We start from the raw sequence: 17459 nt of genomic DNA, 5'->3' as shown, positions 1-17459 counted from the left end.
TTGGCTTGCTTTTGTGGGTCAAATGTAGTACTAGCATAAATGGTGATTATATTGTGTGCCACAGAAGGGTTTCTTAGCTCAGCTATAGGGTAGACTGGAAAGACAGGCATGAAAATGCAGTGGTGTAGAGCTGGTGTGGAGGAGGAATGGGCCTCCACTTTAAGCAAGTAGACATGACATAGTCACAAAGCAAGATAGTTGGGCCTCCTTAATTCAATCAAGATTAACTCAATTTGTAAATATGCATGTGCAAAGCTTGAGCAGACAACGTAACCTTATTAGTTCATGTGTTTGTGAACAGTAATGCAAATTCCAAACTTTATGAGTTTCTTCCCTACAAGTCCTCATTAATTTGCCCTAGTGACTCTGTTGGGATGGTTTCATTCTGCATTGTGGACTGGAAGGAAACTGATCTGTATTTGTCTGATGTTATCAGATAATGGTGCGATTCTGATTCTTAGTATAGCCAGGGACAGTACTGGAAGTGTATTTTACTTGTGCTGCTTGAAGGTGATTAAATTGTTTTCTTCCACCTTCTTTTTTTTTGTTGTTGTTTTGTTTTGTTTTCACAAGAATCATACTCTAGTTGATGTGTGAGTTATGATTACTCCTCTCAATAGACAAGAAGCTCTTGGGTTCCGATCTGTAAATCCAACCTGTTGTTGTGGCAATAAACACATTGCTGAGGCATTTTGGGAAATAGCTCAATGACATCAAAATCAGACATAAAAACAGCACCTTACCTTCTGGAACTGCAAGGGTCACCACACAGCGGGCATTTTTCACACGTTTGGCCTGAAGCCCCTGGATGTATGCACACACACGACCCGCAGATGCATTCACCTCTCCCACTGCACAGCATTCCATCCTCAGAAATGCAGGAGCTGGTGTCAGTTGTGCAATTACAGTATTCACCAGTCCATCCACTGTGGCACACGCATTCGCCACAGTCACAGTCTCCATTGCCTGGAAAACCATTTATTATACTGCAGCTCAGTCTTTCAATATGGATTGGAATGACAGCCTTTAAAATCATTCTTAATAACAGATATTTTCTCTATTCCAACACTTCTCACTCTTAAACCTCTTTCTTCCTCCCCTTCGTGTTTCAGTTTTAAGCTAGTGGATCAAATTTTTACTTAGACTGGCTGCAAGCCAGCGCAACTCCGTTCTCTTCACTGGAGTCTTACACAAAGATTGTTATCTCCCAACAGTGCACATCTTAATAGGTAAATCCTGTTTCATTTCCAGCAGCATGAATCCAGCCTATCTATTCAGCAAAATCTCATTGCTGGTTCCTGCCAGTTCAATACTATTCCCAGTGTTTCAGTAGAATCACTTCTGATTGATGATTGGAGAGCCCAGGAAAAAATGACAAACACAACTCCTCACATTCTGATTGTATCATACTCACAAAAGCCCAGAACAGCTGGAATCATCTAGGTTACTGGGTTAAATTTATATAATATATATAAATCAGAATGTGTCCCAAAATGTTTAAGAGTGAAGTTAATCAGAGTGAAGTTGTACACTGCTTCACATCAATGTATGTCAATAACTTAATTAAACTCCTTTAAAGCTACAGCCATTACAACCACTAAAAGTCTAACCCATTGTGACGGAGGTGGGTAAAGTCCAATAAAGCGATACCAGCTTCTATGAGCTGTGGTGTGGCTAAAGATGTTCCATTAAAAAATTTCAAAATAGGGTAAAAAATATATTTTAAATCTAAGGATCATGCTATTTTTACACATACTGACTGTAATCAAATATACAACAAAGAGAGCTTCACAGGCTCATAAATAAGAGGGATACAACAGTGTTCTGAATCACAGACACTAGATACAAGCCACAGGGAGCTTACCTCCACACTGAAGTCCTCTGTGTCTCACACACGAGAAGTCATCACACTCACAGTGCGCCCCATAAACTCTTCCATACATGGATGGGTGGCAAACGCACTGCCCACAATAGCAGCTGCCTCTCCCGCTGCAGGAGCTCTGCTCCACGGAGCCCTTGCAGGATCCAGTGCTGAGGGCATTCTCATCACACTCGCAGTGTGGACCCATGTACCCGGGGTGGCAGACACACACTCCGCACTCAAAAGTGCCTTTCCCCTTGTTGCACTTAGAGCTGTTCCTCTCAGCCTTGGCCTGGCAGCTGCAGCTGCACTGGGGAAGAATTTCCATTTCCAGCATGTCACTGAGACCCACTGGTTTTATCACAACGTGCCTGGTGGTTTTATCACAAGTGGGCAGATTTATGGTCACATTGAAAGAGACCTGGAAGAGAAAATGGTGTCTGCATACATAGACTGCAGGATATTCTGGAAATATATGCATAACATGGAACAAGAGTTTCCCTGCTTGAAGGAAGATTATTAAAAAAAAAACAACAACAATAACAAAAAAAAAAAAAAACAAAAACAAACAACCAAACTTTCTATATAGGTTCTTTAAATTCCTATGAATTAATGTTTTTGGTAATCTGTTCCTTACTTACTGTGTCTCCCACTTTCACGTGAGAGCATTTCCTCTGATGTGGAAAAAAGGTCCCATTGTTACAGATGGCAGTGAAAGAGAGATTGAGTCCTTCTGTGTCCCCAAAGACCTCCAGCTCTACTTCGGACCTCAGCTCCTTCAAGGAAAAGGAGTGTGATGAATGAAGAGATAACACTGCCACTGTTCTGCGTCTGTGTGATGCAGACTGTAACTTATCCCAGCTACACAGGAGTAAATGTGTTTGGTTTTGGCACTCTATTTACATACTCTATTGCAAGAAAAATGGTGACCGAGTGAGACAAAGAAAGTGCCAACAGAGACGGCTTTCAGCTCAAAGCCACAGAGTGCTATCAGTTTAATATCCGGTATTACGGTGCTTATCTCCTGCTCCTGTAGAAGAACAAATCAACATTTTATTAAATCATCTTTCATTACTAAGTACTCCGTTGACTAATACAGGCTTTCTTTAACTCTGGTCTTACTGAGGAATGGATTTGTGCCTCTGTTTGCTTTGCTAGCACCAGGCGTTTCTTGATTAGCCAGCAATCAATATTTCTCCCTTGTTATCTCTGCTCTTAGAATCAAACCTCACAATATCCCTTCCAGCCCAGCAAGCTCCAAGCTCAATTTTGCCTCAGCATGGGCCTCTGTACCTTTACCTGATGTTTGCAGGTCAACAGGCAGAGCCTATCCCCACAATTAGCTCACAGAGCCTAGTGGCTCTCTGTTCTCCTTTCTCTCCCAATAGAAATTTTGGTTTCCTGAGTTGCTGGTGATGTTTCAAGCTGTGTTCAATAGTGTTGTCATTTCTTAAATAAATTTGTTAAAACAAACTTTCATTTCTTAAATGAAAAAGGCTCTTCAGCTCACTTCCTGAATGTTCTCATATCTTCTTTGTTAAAATATATTTAACTTCAAAATATTTTTATAGCAACTTTGGTTACACAACTTAGCCTTAATCCAAAGCCTGTAGCAGGCCATGGGGAAATTCCCTATGACTTAATCAGACCATCAATCCAGTAAATGGAAATTTTTCAAAAGCACCTTAGCAATTACAGAGCAGAAGTCTCACTGACTTAGCTTTGTGCTCTTGCAAGCTTAATTGCTCTACAGAACACCCACTGTACTTCAGTCAGGGCATGAGGATCTTGCTGATCTTCCTTCAGTGAGTCATTCTAGTAAAGGCATCAGGATGATTCACTGGAGTAAAGGTCTGGGAAGGTTAAAAAAGTGATATTGACTGAAACTAAAGGAGAATAGTTACAGACCTACACAGACAGGATCTCCCTGTCCTTGTACACATCCTGGATTCTCTGGAATTTTTTCTTGGGGGTGAGGCTGGGTTCTTTTTTAAATGTCTTTTGGAAAATCTGGTCAGTAAACCAAAGCACTTTAAAAAGGAATAGCAACACATCATGCAAGGTGTATTCACATAACATCCAGTGCTCTTTCCACCATGCAACCCACGCACTGGCCATCAGGCTGTTCATGTTGGTAGCTCTGGATGAGTTCAGTTTTCCCCCTGCATTTGTCCTGGAGTTGCTTATGCTGCTATTGAGACAATGTAGAGATTCTTAGATAATGGTTTGTTTGGATTCCCACCAAAGGACCAAATACAGCAAACCTTAAGGTAAAACTGTGAGACTTTGAATGTATTAATGTTACATCACTGAATATTCTCTCAGATGCAAAATTACTACACCCAGACAGAGTACATCCACGAGAGAAAGTTAAATGCTGCTGAACACAAACGTATAATACATTGAGTCGTGGTGTCTGTACCAGGTCACTTGTGATACCCTCCCAGTTTAAACGTATTATTTCTTTGTGTTATTGTTGTGTAAGTTAAAAGGGAGCAATGCATTGAAAAAAAAAAAAAAAGTTAAATATTTCTAAAATGTTAAAATCTTGAAATAACCTCAATCAAAAGGCCTGATACCTGTCTCAGTGCAACTTGGAGTGCAACTCTGCAATACAAAGCCAAACAGAATAAAGCAGGCAGAAATATGCTTTCAGGAGAAAATGAATCATACTTAACATGAGAACTCCTTGTAATAAATATTTTGACAGCTCAGACTTTCTTGACTTGTTTACTTCTTCTCTGAAGCTTTTTGATAACAGTGCACGGTAAATGTTATTAACAAATCTTGTGTTTGTACAGCAAAGGCTCTAGAGCACTTTAAAAGTGTTAAAAGATAGAGGCTAACACTACTCATCTGGGAAAATAGTTATTTACTCTGTTTTTGTAGGTGAAAAATCATAAACTCTGATTGTTGAATTGCACTGCTAGGAGTACTGTAAAAGGACTACAACAAAACTGGAATATGTCAAATAAGGTGTTTTTCAGTGTTTCCTGCTTGGAAAGGTTTCAATCATGAAGCAATAAGGTTGTTAACCTTTAAGGTTAAGCGTAATAAAATGGGCTCTGGGAAATTTTGAAATTGTGACATGTTGCTACTCGTACAGTTTGTACTCTGCGAAACATATATGAGCTCTTAAGAACCTATGAGCAACTCAGGTGGATGGCCCAGACACGCTGTACCTGTGCTAGGACAGGATGAGCTGTGGCCCAGAGGCAGGAGCCCAGCTCCTATAGCCTCCTTCCAGCTGCTCCAGGACAGACCATGCACCAAACTCCTTGCTTCCTCCAGATCCTGCCCACAGCTGGCTGAACCTGGGATGGAGCAAATGAACTTTGAGCTGCAGGAGACAGAAAATATCAGCATGTTCAAAAAGAAGAGTAGAAAAAAAAAGGAAAGAAAAGGAAGAAGCCGGGCTAGCATGCTGTCCCTTGTCACCGTTTCCTATGGCCATTGGAGAAAACACAGCGCTGGGCTGGATGGATCATGCAGGTCATGTCTTCTGCTCATATTTCTTAGGAAGGATAGGCTTATTGTTGTTCTGAGATAGAAAGGAGAAATGACCTTCATTCTAACTGGCAAATATGAACAGCGAGAATGTCAAAAAATAAAAATCTTCCCAGCATCTAACAAGACCGAAGTTGCCATAACAATGCAATTAGAGGAAATACTGTTAGGCACATAATACAACGTTACAGTAAAATCACCAGGACATCTCACCGGGACAATTATTTTATATTTTCCCCATACTTGTTGGACAAAAACTGGTGTTTCAGTTGTTAAAGGCAGTAACATCTGTCCTTCTGTCAGAGTCCCATACTCAAGAAATCCAGATGTGACAACTGACAGGTCAAACTCCAGAGGTGAAATCCTGATACCACTGCCTGTTTATGGTTAACTGTACTTCTGAAATTTTTTTCTCCTCAATCGTTAAAATGCATAGACCCCACCAAAAAAACAAAAAACCCTTACTGTTCTTTGCTCATCTAAATTTTCCATAGGAAAGAAAATCTTCTGATATTTTGTATTTCATTTTAAAATCACAATAAATTATGCTGCACTTAGAAGACTTAAAAAAATTGTTTTGCTTTTCTATTATTATGCCCAAAATAATTTGGGGGGCATAATAATAACTATATTATGCTGCAGGTAAGAGGAAGATCAGAAAAACAAATCAACCAGCCAACCCAGAAAGAAATAAAAAATGCCCTTCACAAAGCATTATTTTTCATTGTAGCCAAAAGTTAGAGCAAGTTTTTAATAAAAAGGAGGGTAGGATAAAGAGAAAACTCTGTGACATATTGGCATGTAAGAAGATGTGTATATATATATATATATATGTATATATATATACATATATATATCTGTGTCAAACTGTCTAAAAACATTCCCTGAAGGAAAAGGGCCAGGCAGCCAAAATGCATTTTACAAATGAAGAGCAGCTCTGTATTTACGTTCCTGTCATATTCACCGTCTTTCTCAGTATTATCAAAACCAACCCATCTGAGACTTCTCTTGCCTCTTGTGTTTTGCTTTTCAAAAACCTCAAAACAGCCTCACAGGGGCAGCATCAAATTGCTAAATCAGAGAACAGCACTGATCACAGGGTAGTGCTTTTTCCCCAGACATTCCTGTGGAAATGTTGGAGCATTCTCCAGGGACTGATAGGAAGGGAGTTATTTCTCTGCAGAAGTTTTGAACAGGAAGACATGAATTCCTATATTAAAGAAAGCTTTGATGCAAGCGTGAAATAGAGGACTATGAGATAGAAGACATGCTGATGTGAATTCTGCATTCCAGCACAAGTAAAGAGAGACAGAAGCACACAGGAATTTTATTTGGAAAACCATGAAACAGATAGCTTTGCATAACAGAGCAGTCAACCTTAAGCATTCACGGCAACCCCAATGAATGGAGATGTAACATACTTTGGAAATACATGCTTACTGCATGCAGAATATAGGATGGATGCACAAAAAATGCTTTTCAGTAAAGCGCTGCGACAAAGCTGCCTGTGCCAAGGTACCTGCCTGCCACCAGCTCTGTCACTCTCTGTACTGCACTGCAGAGCAAAGCCAGGTGCTAGTTACGCAGTGCCCTATTCCATTTGCTCAGCAGTAGTACGATCGCTAGCAGTTAACATGAGTTAATTGTGAATTGTATGACTAATGGGGGTGTCTCACTGCTGCGAGTCTAAATCTTGATTGTTAACAATTTTCAAATGGCAATTTTTATTTCCTAATCTACAGAGTGATTCTTGCCAGAGCATTCTGCTAACTGAGCATTTCAGTAGAAAGCAATAAGTTATCAGTAAAACTACTGGTTCTGCACTCACTCCATCCTTGGAGCAAACAAAACTTCCCCTGTAGAGGTCAGCAACTAAACATACAAAATTGTTCTTGTCATCAGTGCTGAAAAAGAATCAAAGGTGCTTGGATTTAGCAAATTGCACTCTAATTTTGAAAATGGAGACATGTAGAAAGAAAACAGATTATAATAACCTTACCTGATATGCAGCAATGATCAGCTGGAGAATATTTCCAGAATCCTTCTGCAGTCGACCAACAGTAGCTCCAGGAATAAGCTTTGCATAGTTCTGAAAACAGTGGAAAAAAAAGAAAAAAAAGACTAGTTGACAGAGTAGGTGACAAGGACCTGCCATCTGGAAATGAATGAATTACGGTGGAGCCAATTGAAATAAATAATAGTGACGTTTTCAAGGACTCTGGCTGATCTAATGGCACACTTGTCATATTGGAAGAGGTCTTATGGAGAAGCGTTAGCTTTTTTTCTTTACCTTAGAATGAATATACACACAACAGTTGTGTTTTTCTTTAAAAACAAAACAAAACCAAAAAACAGATTCAGCTACTCAACTGTTGCTGTAATATTCAAGTGCCTTGGACACTACATTCAGTAACAACAGACACTTTTTTTTTTTTTTTTTTTTTGCCTTTCCGTGCAACTGAGCATCTTGAATTTTTTTTATAGGAGGACACAAATCTCTTAACAGAAACCTTATAGTTAAGAGATTTCTACTAAGGACTACTAGAACTTTGAACAAAGACACTTAAAAATCTGCTTCTGGTTTCCAATTGCTGTAACACCCCACACATCTCCCAGTGACCAGGGGCTGTAGCTGACTGTATGTTGACTTTATGTTAATAATATAGCACCAATTTAATAATTGATTTCAGTGGAAAGTTTCTTCTTTCCTTTCTGCTCTCCTTTCCTTTTTCATTAAATTCACTGTGATGCTAAAATAACATCCAACAGATAGATTTTAAATATACTTGGTTAAAATTTATCTTGGCTGATTGTTAACTACATGAATTTCAGCTGCTTGTACCTATGTCTTTTGAAAATAGCAAACAACCACAGCTAAAAATACACCTTGTAACATTCATTTTTCTTCTGCAATTTATCATATCAGTGCTGTTATTTTAACGGAAAAAAATCCAGAGAACTATTAATAAATATGGATAATCTGATAGCCTTATATCCCTCCTATGCTTCACATCTCCCAAAGCACTGTGATTACTTTATACACTATGTATGGAATACTTGTCATTCGTTGCAATTCTGAAGTGCTATTGTAAATCAGTGGGATTAACTGCATTTTGTGTTACAGCTGGTGACTTTGCATTCCTGACTCCTCTTGTGCTTAGTGCTCTCTCAAGGATTCTCAGAATATTGAAACACTGCATTTTGTAGATGTGGACCTCTCATGAGCTGATTATATACTGGGAGGGAGACAATAAACCTGGAATTTAAAGTCTAGCACCCTTTTAATCTGCAGCATGCAAAACGAACAGCAGAGGTATTCTATTCCGAAGGCTTTCTCCTCGTAGAAGAAAACTTCGCTGCATACTGATGCGAGGATGATGGTGCACGCCCAGTGCAAGTGTGACCCTCCAGTTCCCTGGTTAAATCCCACCTCTCAGCACGTATTTCCGTTTAACCATTAATGGAGGCAGAGTGATGCTGTTATATGCTACCACCATAAAATTATCCAGAGAATGCCACTGAGTTCAGTCTTCTAGCAAATATTCATTAAAAGATGAACTGCATTTTTCTAGTAATTCTCTCTACACGTTAGTGAAATCTGGGAATTATATCTTTGAGCTCAGTAGGGTTAAATTTAACTTCCAGCAGTGCAAATGACAGAAGAATTTTCAGCATAAATAAGGAGTTGTGTCAAATTTAATAAATAATCATTTGAAATTTTGAACAAGTTTGAAGATTGGAGTGTTTTTAGTCCAATTTTCAGCAATGAAATACAGTTTGAAAAAAAAACTATTTTCAAGCTGTAATTTCTTGTGATGTATTTATATATATGTATTCAAAAAAGAACAGTTTCTGCCATTATTACACTGAGGAAAGGCTAAAGAGGGATTTTTTTCCCCCTCATCTACTTTGAATAAATTTTAAAAGAATTCTGTTTGAAATCAAATGATATCAGCACTAATAATAATTACTTGATGGAACCTTGGAGAGTTTTCTTTTATACCAAAATGAGATTTAAAGTTCATAAAAATGTCACAGAAATATTCACAGGTATTTTCTAATTGAATAGATTTAGAGAATAAATACATTTCCTGCTGCTTTGGTAAGGAGATCAGCGGAGACTAATAATGCAAAACATTAGACAAATGAATAAAAGTTATTTTAAAATAACTTTTTTTTTAATTAATTCTTTTTAAAAATCAAATCTCAAATGATCAGGGCTCAGTGTAAGAACTTCTGCTCTCTTGCATTTAATTTTGAGTGGGCTTACTTGCGTTTCCAAGTGACTGCTTTAAAACATGGCCAACCTGACAAGGAGAGCATCAGACCTCAACCTTCATCCTCCTTGGTTATTTCTATGCAGTGGATGCGTGCTTGCTCGAAGGATCAAAACTAGAGCCTGCTATGTTACAGGTGCGTATATCTTGTGTGTGTACAATCTGTGTTCAATGGTATGCATACAGTTCAGTGGAAATTAACTGAAAATTCAGTTCAAGAGGATCAAAACAGCTGAATTATTTTGGGCTAAATTGTCGGGGATTATATAGGACTAGAAATATTAAATATGTGTTTGCCAGTCTGAACACTGAACTTAAGACTACTGGAATCCATCAAGTTTATTTAAAGAGATGCTGACTGAGTCCTCATAGTCATTTTAATGCGTGCTTGTCCCTAAGAACTGAATTATAAATAATAATGGTCCATTTTGGGATCTGATATAATTAGATGCTGTGTACAAGAAGATTTTAGATGAGGCATATGGATATATATTACAGGATAATCAAGTTTTGGAAGGTTCTCTAATGAGGAGACTCCCGAACAAGTGTGGTTTAATGGTGATGACCAGGTGCCAATTCAGCCTCCTCACCCAGCTCTTCCAAGCTCCGTCAGCACCGGCCTTAGCTCAAGAATAGACATCACTGCCTTGCTTCGTTCTTTTTGAACTCTTAAGTGTGGATAACTGCATGTCTACATTTGTATTATAAACTAGAATCCTGTTTGTATGTCCTACATCAATCATGAAAGGAAAAAACCTGTACTCTGAGAACTACATATAATTTTTATGTTTGCTTTGTCTGATTTTCTGTGTCACCTACAGAATAGAAAGCAGAGCAGAACAACTATAGAAATCCAAATAAGTGATTGAAAGCAGTACTGAAAAGATGAAAGAAGCAGATAGAATATATTCAATGGGAATTCTCTATACCCTACAAGATAGAAGATAGCAGCTTTTTTTCTTTTCTAACTAGGAAAGTAACAAGAACAAAAATTCTACAGTTGGTTTAACAATGGCCTGCATTTTTCTTTAGCTATAAATCTCCGTTTAGTGTTCCCAGTGAACAAAGGGTGCCACTTGATAACTTTGATATTGGTATAACACTGACACAGGAAACTGAAATAGAAAACTGCTGATAAGAACACTGTTGGCCAACTCTGAGGGTTACCACCTGCAATTTCTAAAGGAAAATATAATGCCATCTGTAAGAGAAAAGGTTTTTTTGGGACAAAATATAGCTCTGTAAATGAAAGGTACTTCCAAAGAACCTCCTAGAACAGTCCCTATTTCTGCAGCTCCTATTGACATTGGTGAAAATATTTCATTGTTATTAATTGGGCCCCTATTAATGGTTGAACAATAATGAGATTTAGCTAAGTTACTTAATGCAAAAAAATTTAACTCATCTATGCAGGTTCCTACTGCATTCATTAGTAAGTGATTGCTTTCTACTACTCTGGATTTTAATTTTCACTCTTCAGCTCAGAATTCAATATACATTTTAAAAGTGCTTGAAGGTGAAGAGTGCTTCCTTTCATTCCTAATGTTGTGATCTGAGAATCAGTTTCTGAAAGATCTCACTCATGCAACTTTTGTCCAACACTTGGAATATTATCTTTACTCAGACAGCTCTACAACTGGATCCAGTCACAGAAACACTGGAAAGTATTCCTTGGGCCACAGAGAGAACAGAAAATAGAAACAGAAAACAGTACTGATGAGTACCGAAAGAAAAGTAAATAAAATTCCCAGATCAGTGGAAAAAAAAAAAAAGAACAACCCACATTATTTCAGAGTTGAGCATAAAGACGTATGTATTTGCATTCTTGTTTTATTAAAGGAATAAAAGGCACAGTTGTCCTTAGCTACTCTCACAAATACGAAAGGCTAATCACAGATATGGTTCCAAATAGTGTAGAAATGGCTCATTTGTCAGTCCTTGTCTATTGACTTGAAAATTACAGTATGATTCACCTTGACATCCAATTTAAAAATTACATAAGAACATCAAAATCAATACATGAAACGGCATTCTCTAAGTAAAAGAGTCTTTCTATGATTCTGATATATAATTTCCTAGATATTTTTATTACATAAATATCTTGCAGAATTGGCTTCTAAATACTGGAGTATATCAGCTATGAAAAATAGTGAACCTATTAGCAAATATTGGAGAACTGAAGATTTTAGTTTACTCACCTCGTATGTGTGAACTTGTTCATTCGTGACAGCAAAAATTACCAAAACATTGTTTTGCACAAGTTTGTCAATTAATTGTCCAATTGTGGGATACTCCTGAAGGCAAACAGAAGAGAGCCACATTAGTTTCTTCAGGTATGTCCAGTTGCTAATTATCACTCATAAAACATAGTTAAGTGACCATAATTGATACTCTATTTGCCGCATAAAATAAACTATCGTTAGTCATTAGGTGTATATATTATATAAAAAAAAAAAAAGTGTGTGTAATTTCCTTGCCTTGTTTTATGGATGTCCCTTAGAGGGAAGTATGGTGTTACTCTCCACACTGGGACTCTTGGTTCAGCTGCATTTGTGGCACAGCCCGAGGAGTAGCATTGTGCCAACAGAACAAGATATGTGCACACTAGTTTTGATCACTGAATCTTAAGCTGGAAACTTTTATTCTTTGAGCAGAGTCCTTAACATTCTGAATTCCTGCTGAATTCACATCCTTCCTTCCAGGGAAGTAGATTAATGCAAATTTTGTTATCCTTGCATAAGGTAATACTAGTCAGCCTGGTTCCACATGTTTTCTAGGTTAGCAGGAATAAGAGATACAATTTTTTTTTTTTTTACTTTTAGTTACAATTTGTCACAATTCCACATAAACAGTTTTCTTGTAATTAACATTTGCAATTAAAAGTAAAGTAGATAATAGTAAATGTTTAGCTTCTGCATCTTCTGTGTATTTCAGTGATTAAGGTATACTTCCACCAGGTTTTTATTTGCTTCCTTGAGTTGAACAAAATTCAGAGTGAATTACCAGAATAGTTGACATGGAATATTCATTATTGTGGTCCAAATGACAGTTCCCATCATTAGGAATAACAATTCCTGCTAGCTTGCTGTCCATCCCAAAGTGGGAATCGGCATCACTCACAAACACCAGTAAATGCAGAGAGTCATTCCTCCATCCAATTTTTTCCTGTCATTTAAAATACATTAGCTCAGTAGGCTGTATTACACTCACAAGCAGGAAAGCATTAAAATATTTGGAGAATAGCATCTCAAAACCAATGAAGGGGAACATCTTAAAGAGTGTATCAGAAACATCACCTATTCTAAGAATGAGCATCATTATTTTGAAAGAGCCTATAGTTTTCATTCTAATGTCTTTGCTAATGAGAATTTTCTCATTTTCGTGTTTATGAAAACATGTTGGCTCAGTTCAATTCGGTCTGCTTAATACTCTAAGCATAGCTAATCCAACATGTTTAAATAAAAAAATTATTAAAGGAACTGACCCAATAATTATGTAGTTCATATTCTATTTTATTCCTGGCAATTAAATAGAAACAATAAAATATGGCAATATTCATACATGTTTAACATGTTACAGCCAAAAGTCTTTTCACATAAACCTAATGAGGCTCTTGGATCACATTAAAAAAAAAAAACAAAACAACAACAACAACAAAAAACAAATAAATGAAAATAATGATCTACTCCTTTGAATTATAACCATACAATACTGGAAGTGGAGATATACAGAATAACTAGTATTATACCTAGAATTTTCAATTACCTTGCAAACAGCTGCCTGCATAATTGCATCAAATCCTCCCTCTGGAGTATCTATGTTAGCAGAGATTCGCTGTCCTTTTACAATTTCATTGAATCTTTCAGCATCATTTGTCAGTGACAAAACATGCTTGTATCCAAAGGTGGGCAAGCACTCATAAGGCACACTTCTGCAAAAGGAGTGAGACAGCTCATGGATAGTGCAGAGAGAGAATCTCTACAGTGGCTACATGGCAGGCCTCGCTGGATTAGTTTTTGGTTTTGCATCTCTCTTCCATGCCCAAGAGTAAATGAAACTGCTGTTCTGTGTTGGGTTTTAGTTTGAACCCCTTTAGCATCACAACGCCATAAAATTTCTCTCTATATAAAAATTTACATACATACATGTATATTCTAGCAAATAAAAATAAATATATAGTTATTCTAAATATCTCTTTGCTACTCTGTTAAGCACATTTGTAATTAGCAGCAAAACTATAGAGAGCAGAATCACTCCCAAATTCCTCTCTTCATATAACATAACAGAGGTTGGAACTTGATGATTCTTGGGATCCCATCCAACCCAAGCCATTCTATGATTCTATGCAACAGATTAATGGGCAGTGTGAAGCTCAAACAAATCTTATTTCCCAAACTGACTCGGTTACTATTGGAGTAGGGAAGGGATTCCAACGCGGCTGTAAAATTGGATTTTACCATAAGGATTAATATTATGACTAAATGTTGGCATGCAAACAGATACAGGTACTTTCCCTGCCTACCTGCAAGGATTGCTTATTTCTTCAGCTGTAGTTTTGATAAATGGTGAAACTGGTTTTTCAACAAAAGATCCAAAACCCAGTCTGAAGTTGCTTGTCAGTTTCGACATTTCTTTGGAAAGAGTTGAGCCTAATTCTTTTATTGTATTCAGGTCATCATCCATGGAAGCTGAAAGATCCATGAGGTAATAGAGATCAATTGGATAATCTTCACTTTGCCGAACCTTGATCTGGATTGTTTCTTCATGTCCTGTGAAAGTCATGGGAAGATGGGATACATCTTAGTACTTATAAGAAGTAATGAGCAATGCCACTTAGTTCATGAACTTATATATGGAGAGAATTATTTAGCATTTTAAGTCACCTGTGCAATTAACAAATAACTGGTTGGGCACTGGAGCAGCTCCCCAGGGCAGTGGTCACAGCCCCAAGCTGCTGGAGTTCAAGAAGCATTTGAACAGCACTCTCAACCATATGGTCTAACTTTTGGGTGGTCCTGTACAGAGCCAGGATTTGGACTCAGCAATCCTTGTGGGTCCCTTTCAACTTGGGATACTCTATGATTCTATGATAACTTTACAAACTCTCGGGCAACAAAAATCTCAAACTGGTTATCTAGAAAATTAAAAGCAATCCTGGTGTATTTTCTAAACTATTCCTCAGTAAGGCCCTAGCTGTAGACTTGCAACTGATGGCTGTAATTTAAAGATACGAGAACATCCCTTCAGCTGTATGCATCTTTAGAAAATCTAGATATGAAGATCATTAAAACTAAAGGTAGCACTTATAGGATATGCCGCACGTATTAAAAAACCAGAGTGTGTACCAAGTTTTATTCTCAGTTGTAGTACTACAGTGTGACCTAACTGGGTAATTCTTGTTTCTTTAGCCCAAGTTTTCTACAGGAAAAGAATCACGTCTCAAAGACCCCAGAGTAGGTATGGAATGCTTCCATAAATGTCACTGCTACCTTGTAAATCCTCAAAGCAAGATTTTTATACTGCCTCTGAGATATGCAGTCTGCCAGAACTGCAGAGGGAGAGGCACAGAGACAGGGCTGGAGAGATATGGGGGCTTTCCATTCTTTCACAGCTACCTTATTTCCCAGAGAATAGAAGAACTGAACATTAAATCCTTAGTTTTATGATGGATCCAGCACTTCTGAAAGTATTCCTTCCAAACTTAACAATTATCCGAATAGTCAAACAATTCAAATTCAAACACCTGAATAATTTCAGATTGAACATCGATATTTTATCTTTATTTTGTTGTCTTCTTTTTTTTTTTCTTTTTTTTTTTTTTCCCACCAGTCTGAGTGTATAACAGCATCTCAGTATACATCATGAACAGGAAAAAAAAACACCTGCATTTATGACCTGAGTGACTTACCTGGTCGCAGCCTGAGTGTTAATTTCTGAGGAGAAATCTGTGTAACATCGGAATTGTCCTTCTGGGTTGCTATAGTTAGAGGCTTGTTTCTGTGAATTTCCACTTCTGAAATGGGAAATTCAATGAAATTCAACTGGCATCCTTTTGACAAAAGGTTTTCTGGAGTATCACACCTTCCATGAATTCCAACCGAGTCTGTGTAATTCTAAAGCAAACAGGAAAAGGGATGGATCAGTGAAATATATTTACTGACCAGCCACCAGCAGCAGCTGACAAAAGGTCAATCCAATGCCGAAGAACTAGAAACAAAGGTGCAGGTTATACAATGAGTGCAAACTAGTTCAGAAGGAGATCTAGAGGGCATCGAAATCTAAATTTGCCCTCCATGGGTCATGTCCCACAGCTGTATAATTAATGTAACTTACACCAGTTTGGTGTCCTGGGAGAAACTGCTCTATTGTTGGGGAATGGGAATTATGCCACTCTCACTTGGTTTCTTGCAGCTCTGGGAATGGGAACACAAAGCCCTTCTGAGCCTGTTGTTGTAAGGAAAACGCTTACAGGTCTATCTCACAAATTCACCAGCCTTTCCTAAGCAGTTTTGAACTGCTGGAGGAACATCATTTAATAACAGGAGAACAAATAATAAATTCCTACAGATTTTGTGAGAAAATGGAGGTGCACAGAATTCTCTGGACTCTGTTTTCCTTTGACCTACTCTTTCTCCTCAGCCCTCATTTTACTCATTCATTGAACCAACAAACACCGTAACTCCCCTCTCTCTCCAGGACTTATGGGGCTCCCACTACTCTGATATGTCCACTCACATCTGGCTCAGCATCCTCTCCTACCTCCCTCATCCATACAGGGAATTGCAAGCCTATCGATATCACCTGGATATCTTGCAGTTGGTTCTGGTTCCTCATTTCAAAGCACTTGACATACAATTCTTCCTGCAATGCAAACTCATATTTCAAATACAACATGGGCATTATCCCACGTAGCAGTGAAGTTAGTGGTTTGTTTCACAAAGAGGCTTTGATGCCTTATTACCATTTCCTAGAGCAATGTCTAGAATTTAGACTTGCAGGTCAGTCAGCTGACTCCTGAATTGAAAACTGCTATGGCCAACCAGGCTTTTTGGCGAAAGCTGGGAAATGCCTGGCAGAACTAACACCAGAACACTCACTGCCTTATTGATGGCCATGGCCCATGGCATGGGACAGCTCTTTACTCCCAGGTTTGATTGAACTCAGATTGCTTGCCCATTACACCACAAATAATATCTGAATTCAGTCACTGAGGATCTTTCTACCCAAAGCAAAACATATTCACTTTAAACTTATTAAGAACAGAATTCAGCCTTTCCTTGCAACCAAAACTCATGGCTGATACTTGTCAGAGATTGTGAACAGCAATTTGTAGTGCTTCAGACGAAATCTGATTATCTTGCTCAGAGAAGACTCTCACCAAGCCCTTCTTCACTACAGTACACACAGAGACCAGTGTTACAGAGCTTTCACAGGGAGAACTATACCACCTCCTGTAGTTACACACTTTCAATTGTTGGCTTTTTGAAACGTGCATGCAGAGGTAAACTCATGTTTCAAATATACCTAGAAGGCACATTTTTATCCTATAGAGGATTTTTTAAGTCAATACATTGTTTTCCATTTTCTCAATGTATGTGGCAGTATTTCAAATCCTGATCAAATTTCAAGAAAATCCTGTTTCTGTGGTTGAGTGCAAACAGAAACTCCTGAAAACACACTATGTTTTGTTGTTGTCGTAAATTGGGTGGGTTTCTTTTTTTCTTTTTGGAGTGTGTTGTTTTGTGTGTTTTCCCCCCATGGTAACTTTATATACAAATTGCTGAATTATATTTAGCAATCTTCTTCAAAAAAAG

General features: G+C 37.9%; 1 protein-coding gene across 3 annotated transcripts in view; it reads right to left on the bottom strand.

Moving 5' to 3' along the window:
• The window catches only part of ITGB6 (integrin subunit beta 6), a 46280-nt gene that overhangs the window by 12018 nt on the left and 16803 nt on the right, over positions 1-17459 (bottom strand). For all 3 annotated transcript variants that reach the window (XM_085228165.1, XM_085228164.1, XM_085228166.1), the window contains 9 exons: positions 15554-15758; positions 14168-14414; positions 13411-13576; positions 12649-12810; positions 11844-11939; positions 7368-7457; positions 2503-2637; positions 1865-2282; positions 744-966 (listed from right to left, as the gene is read on the bottom strand). In XM_085228165.1, coding sequence (XP_085084291.1) covers positions 744-966; positions 1865-2282; positions 2503-2637; positions 7368-7457; positions 11844-11939; positions 12649-12810; positions 13411-13576; positions 14168-14414; positions 15554-15758 — 1742 coding nt within the window. The remainder of the gene's footprint in view (positions 1-743; positions 967-1864; positions 2283-2502; positions 2638-7367; positions 7458-11843; positions 11940-12648; positions 12811-13410; positions 13577-14167; positions 14415-15553; positions 15759-17459) is intronic.

This window comes from Meleagris gallopavo, chromosome 7, assembly GCF_905368555.1.
Source record: "Meleagris gallopavo chromosome 7, MGAL_WU_HG_1.1, whole genome shotgun sequence".
Taxonomy (NCBI): domain Eukaryota; kingdom Metazoa; phylum Chordata; class Aves; order Galliformes; family Phasianidae; genus Meleagris; species Meleagris gallopavo.
Note: the sequence above shows the minus strand (reverse complement) of the source record. Positions and strands in the feature narration are given on the sequence as shown.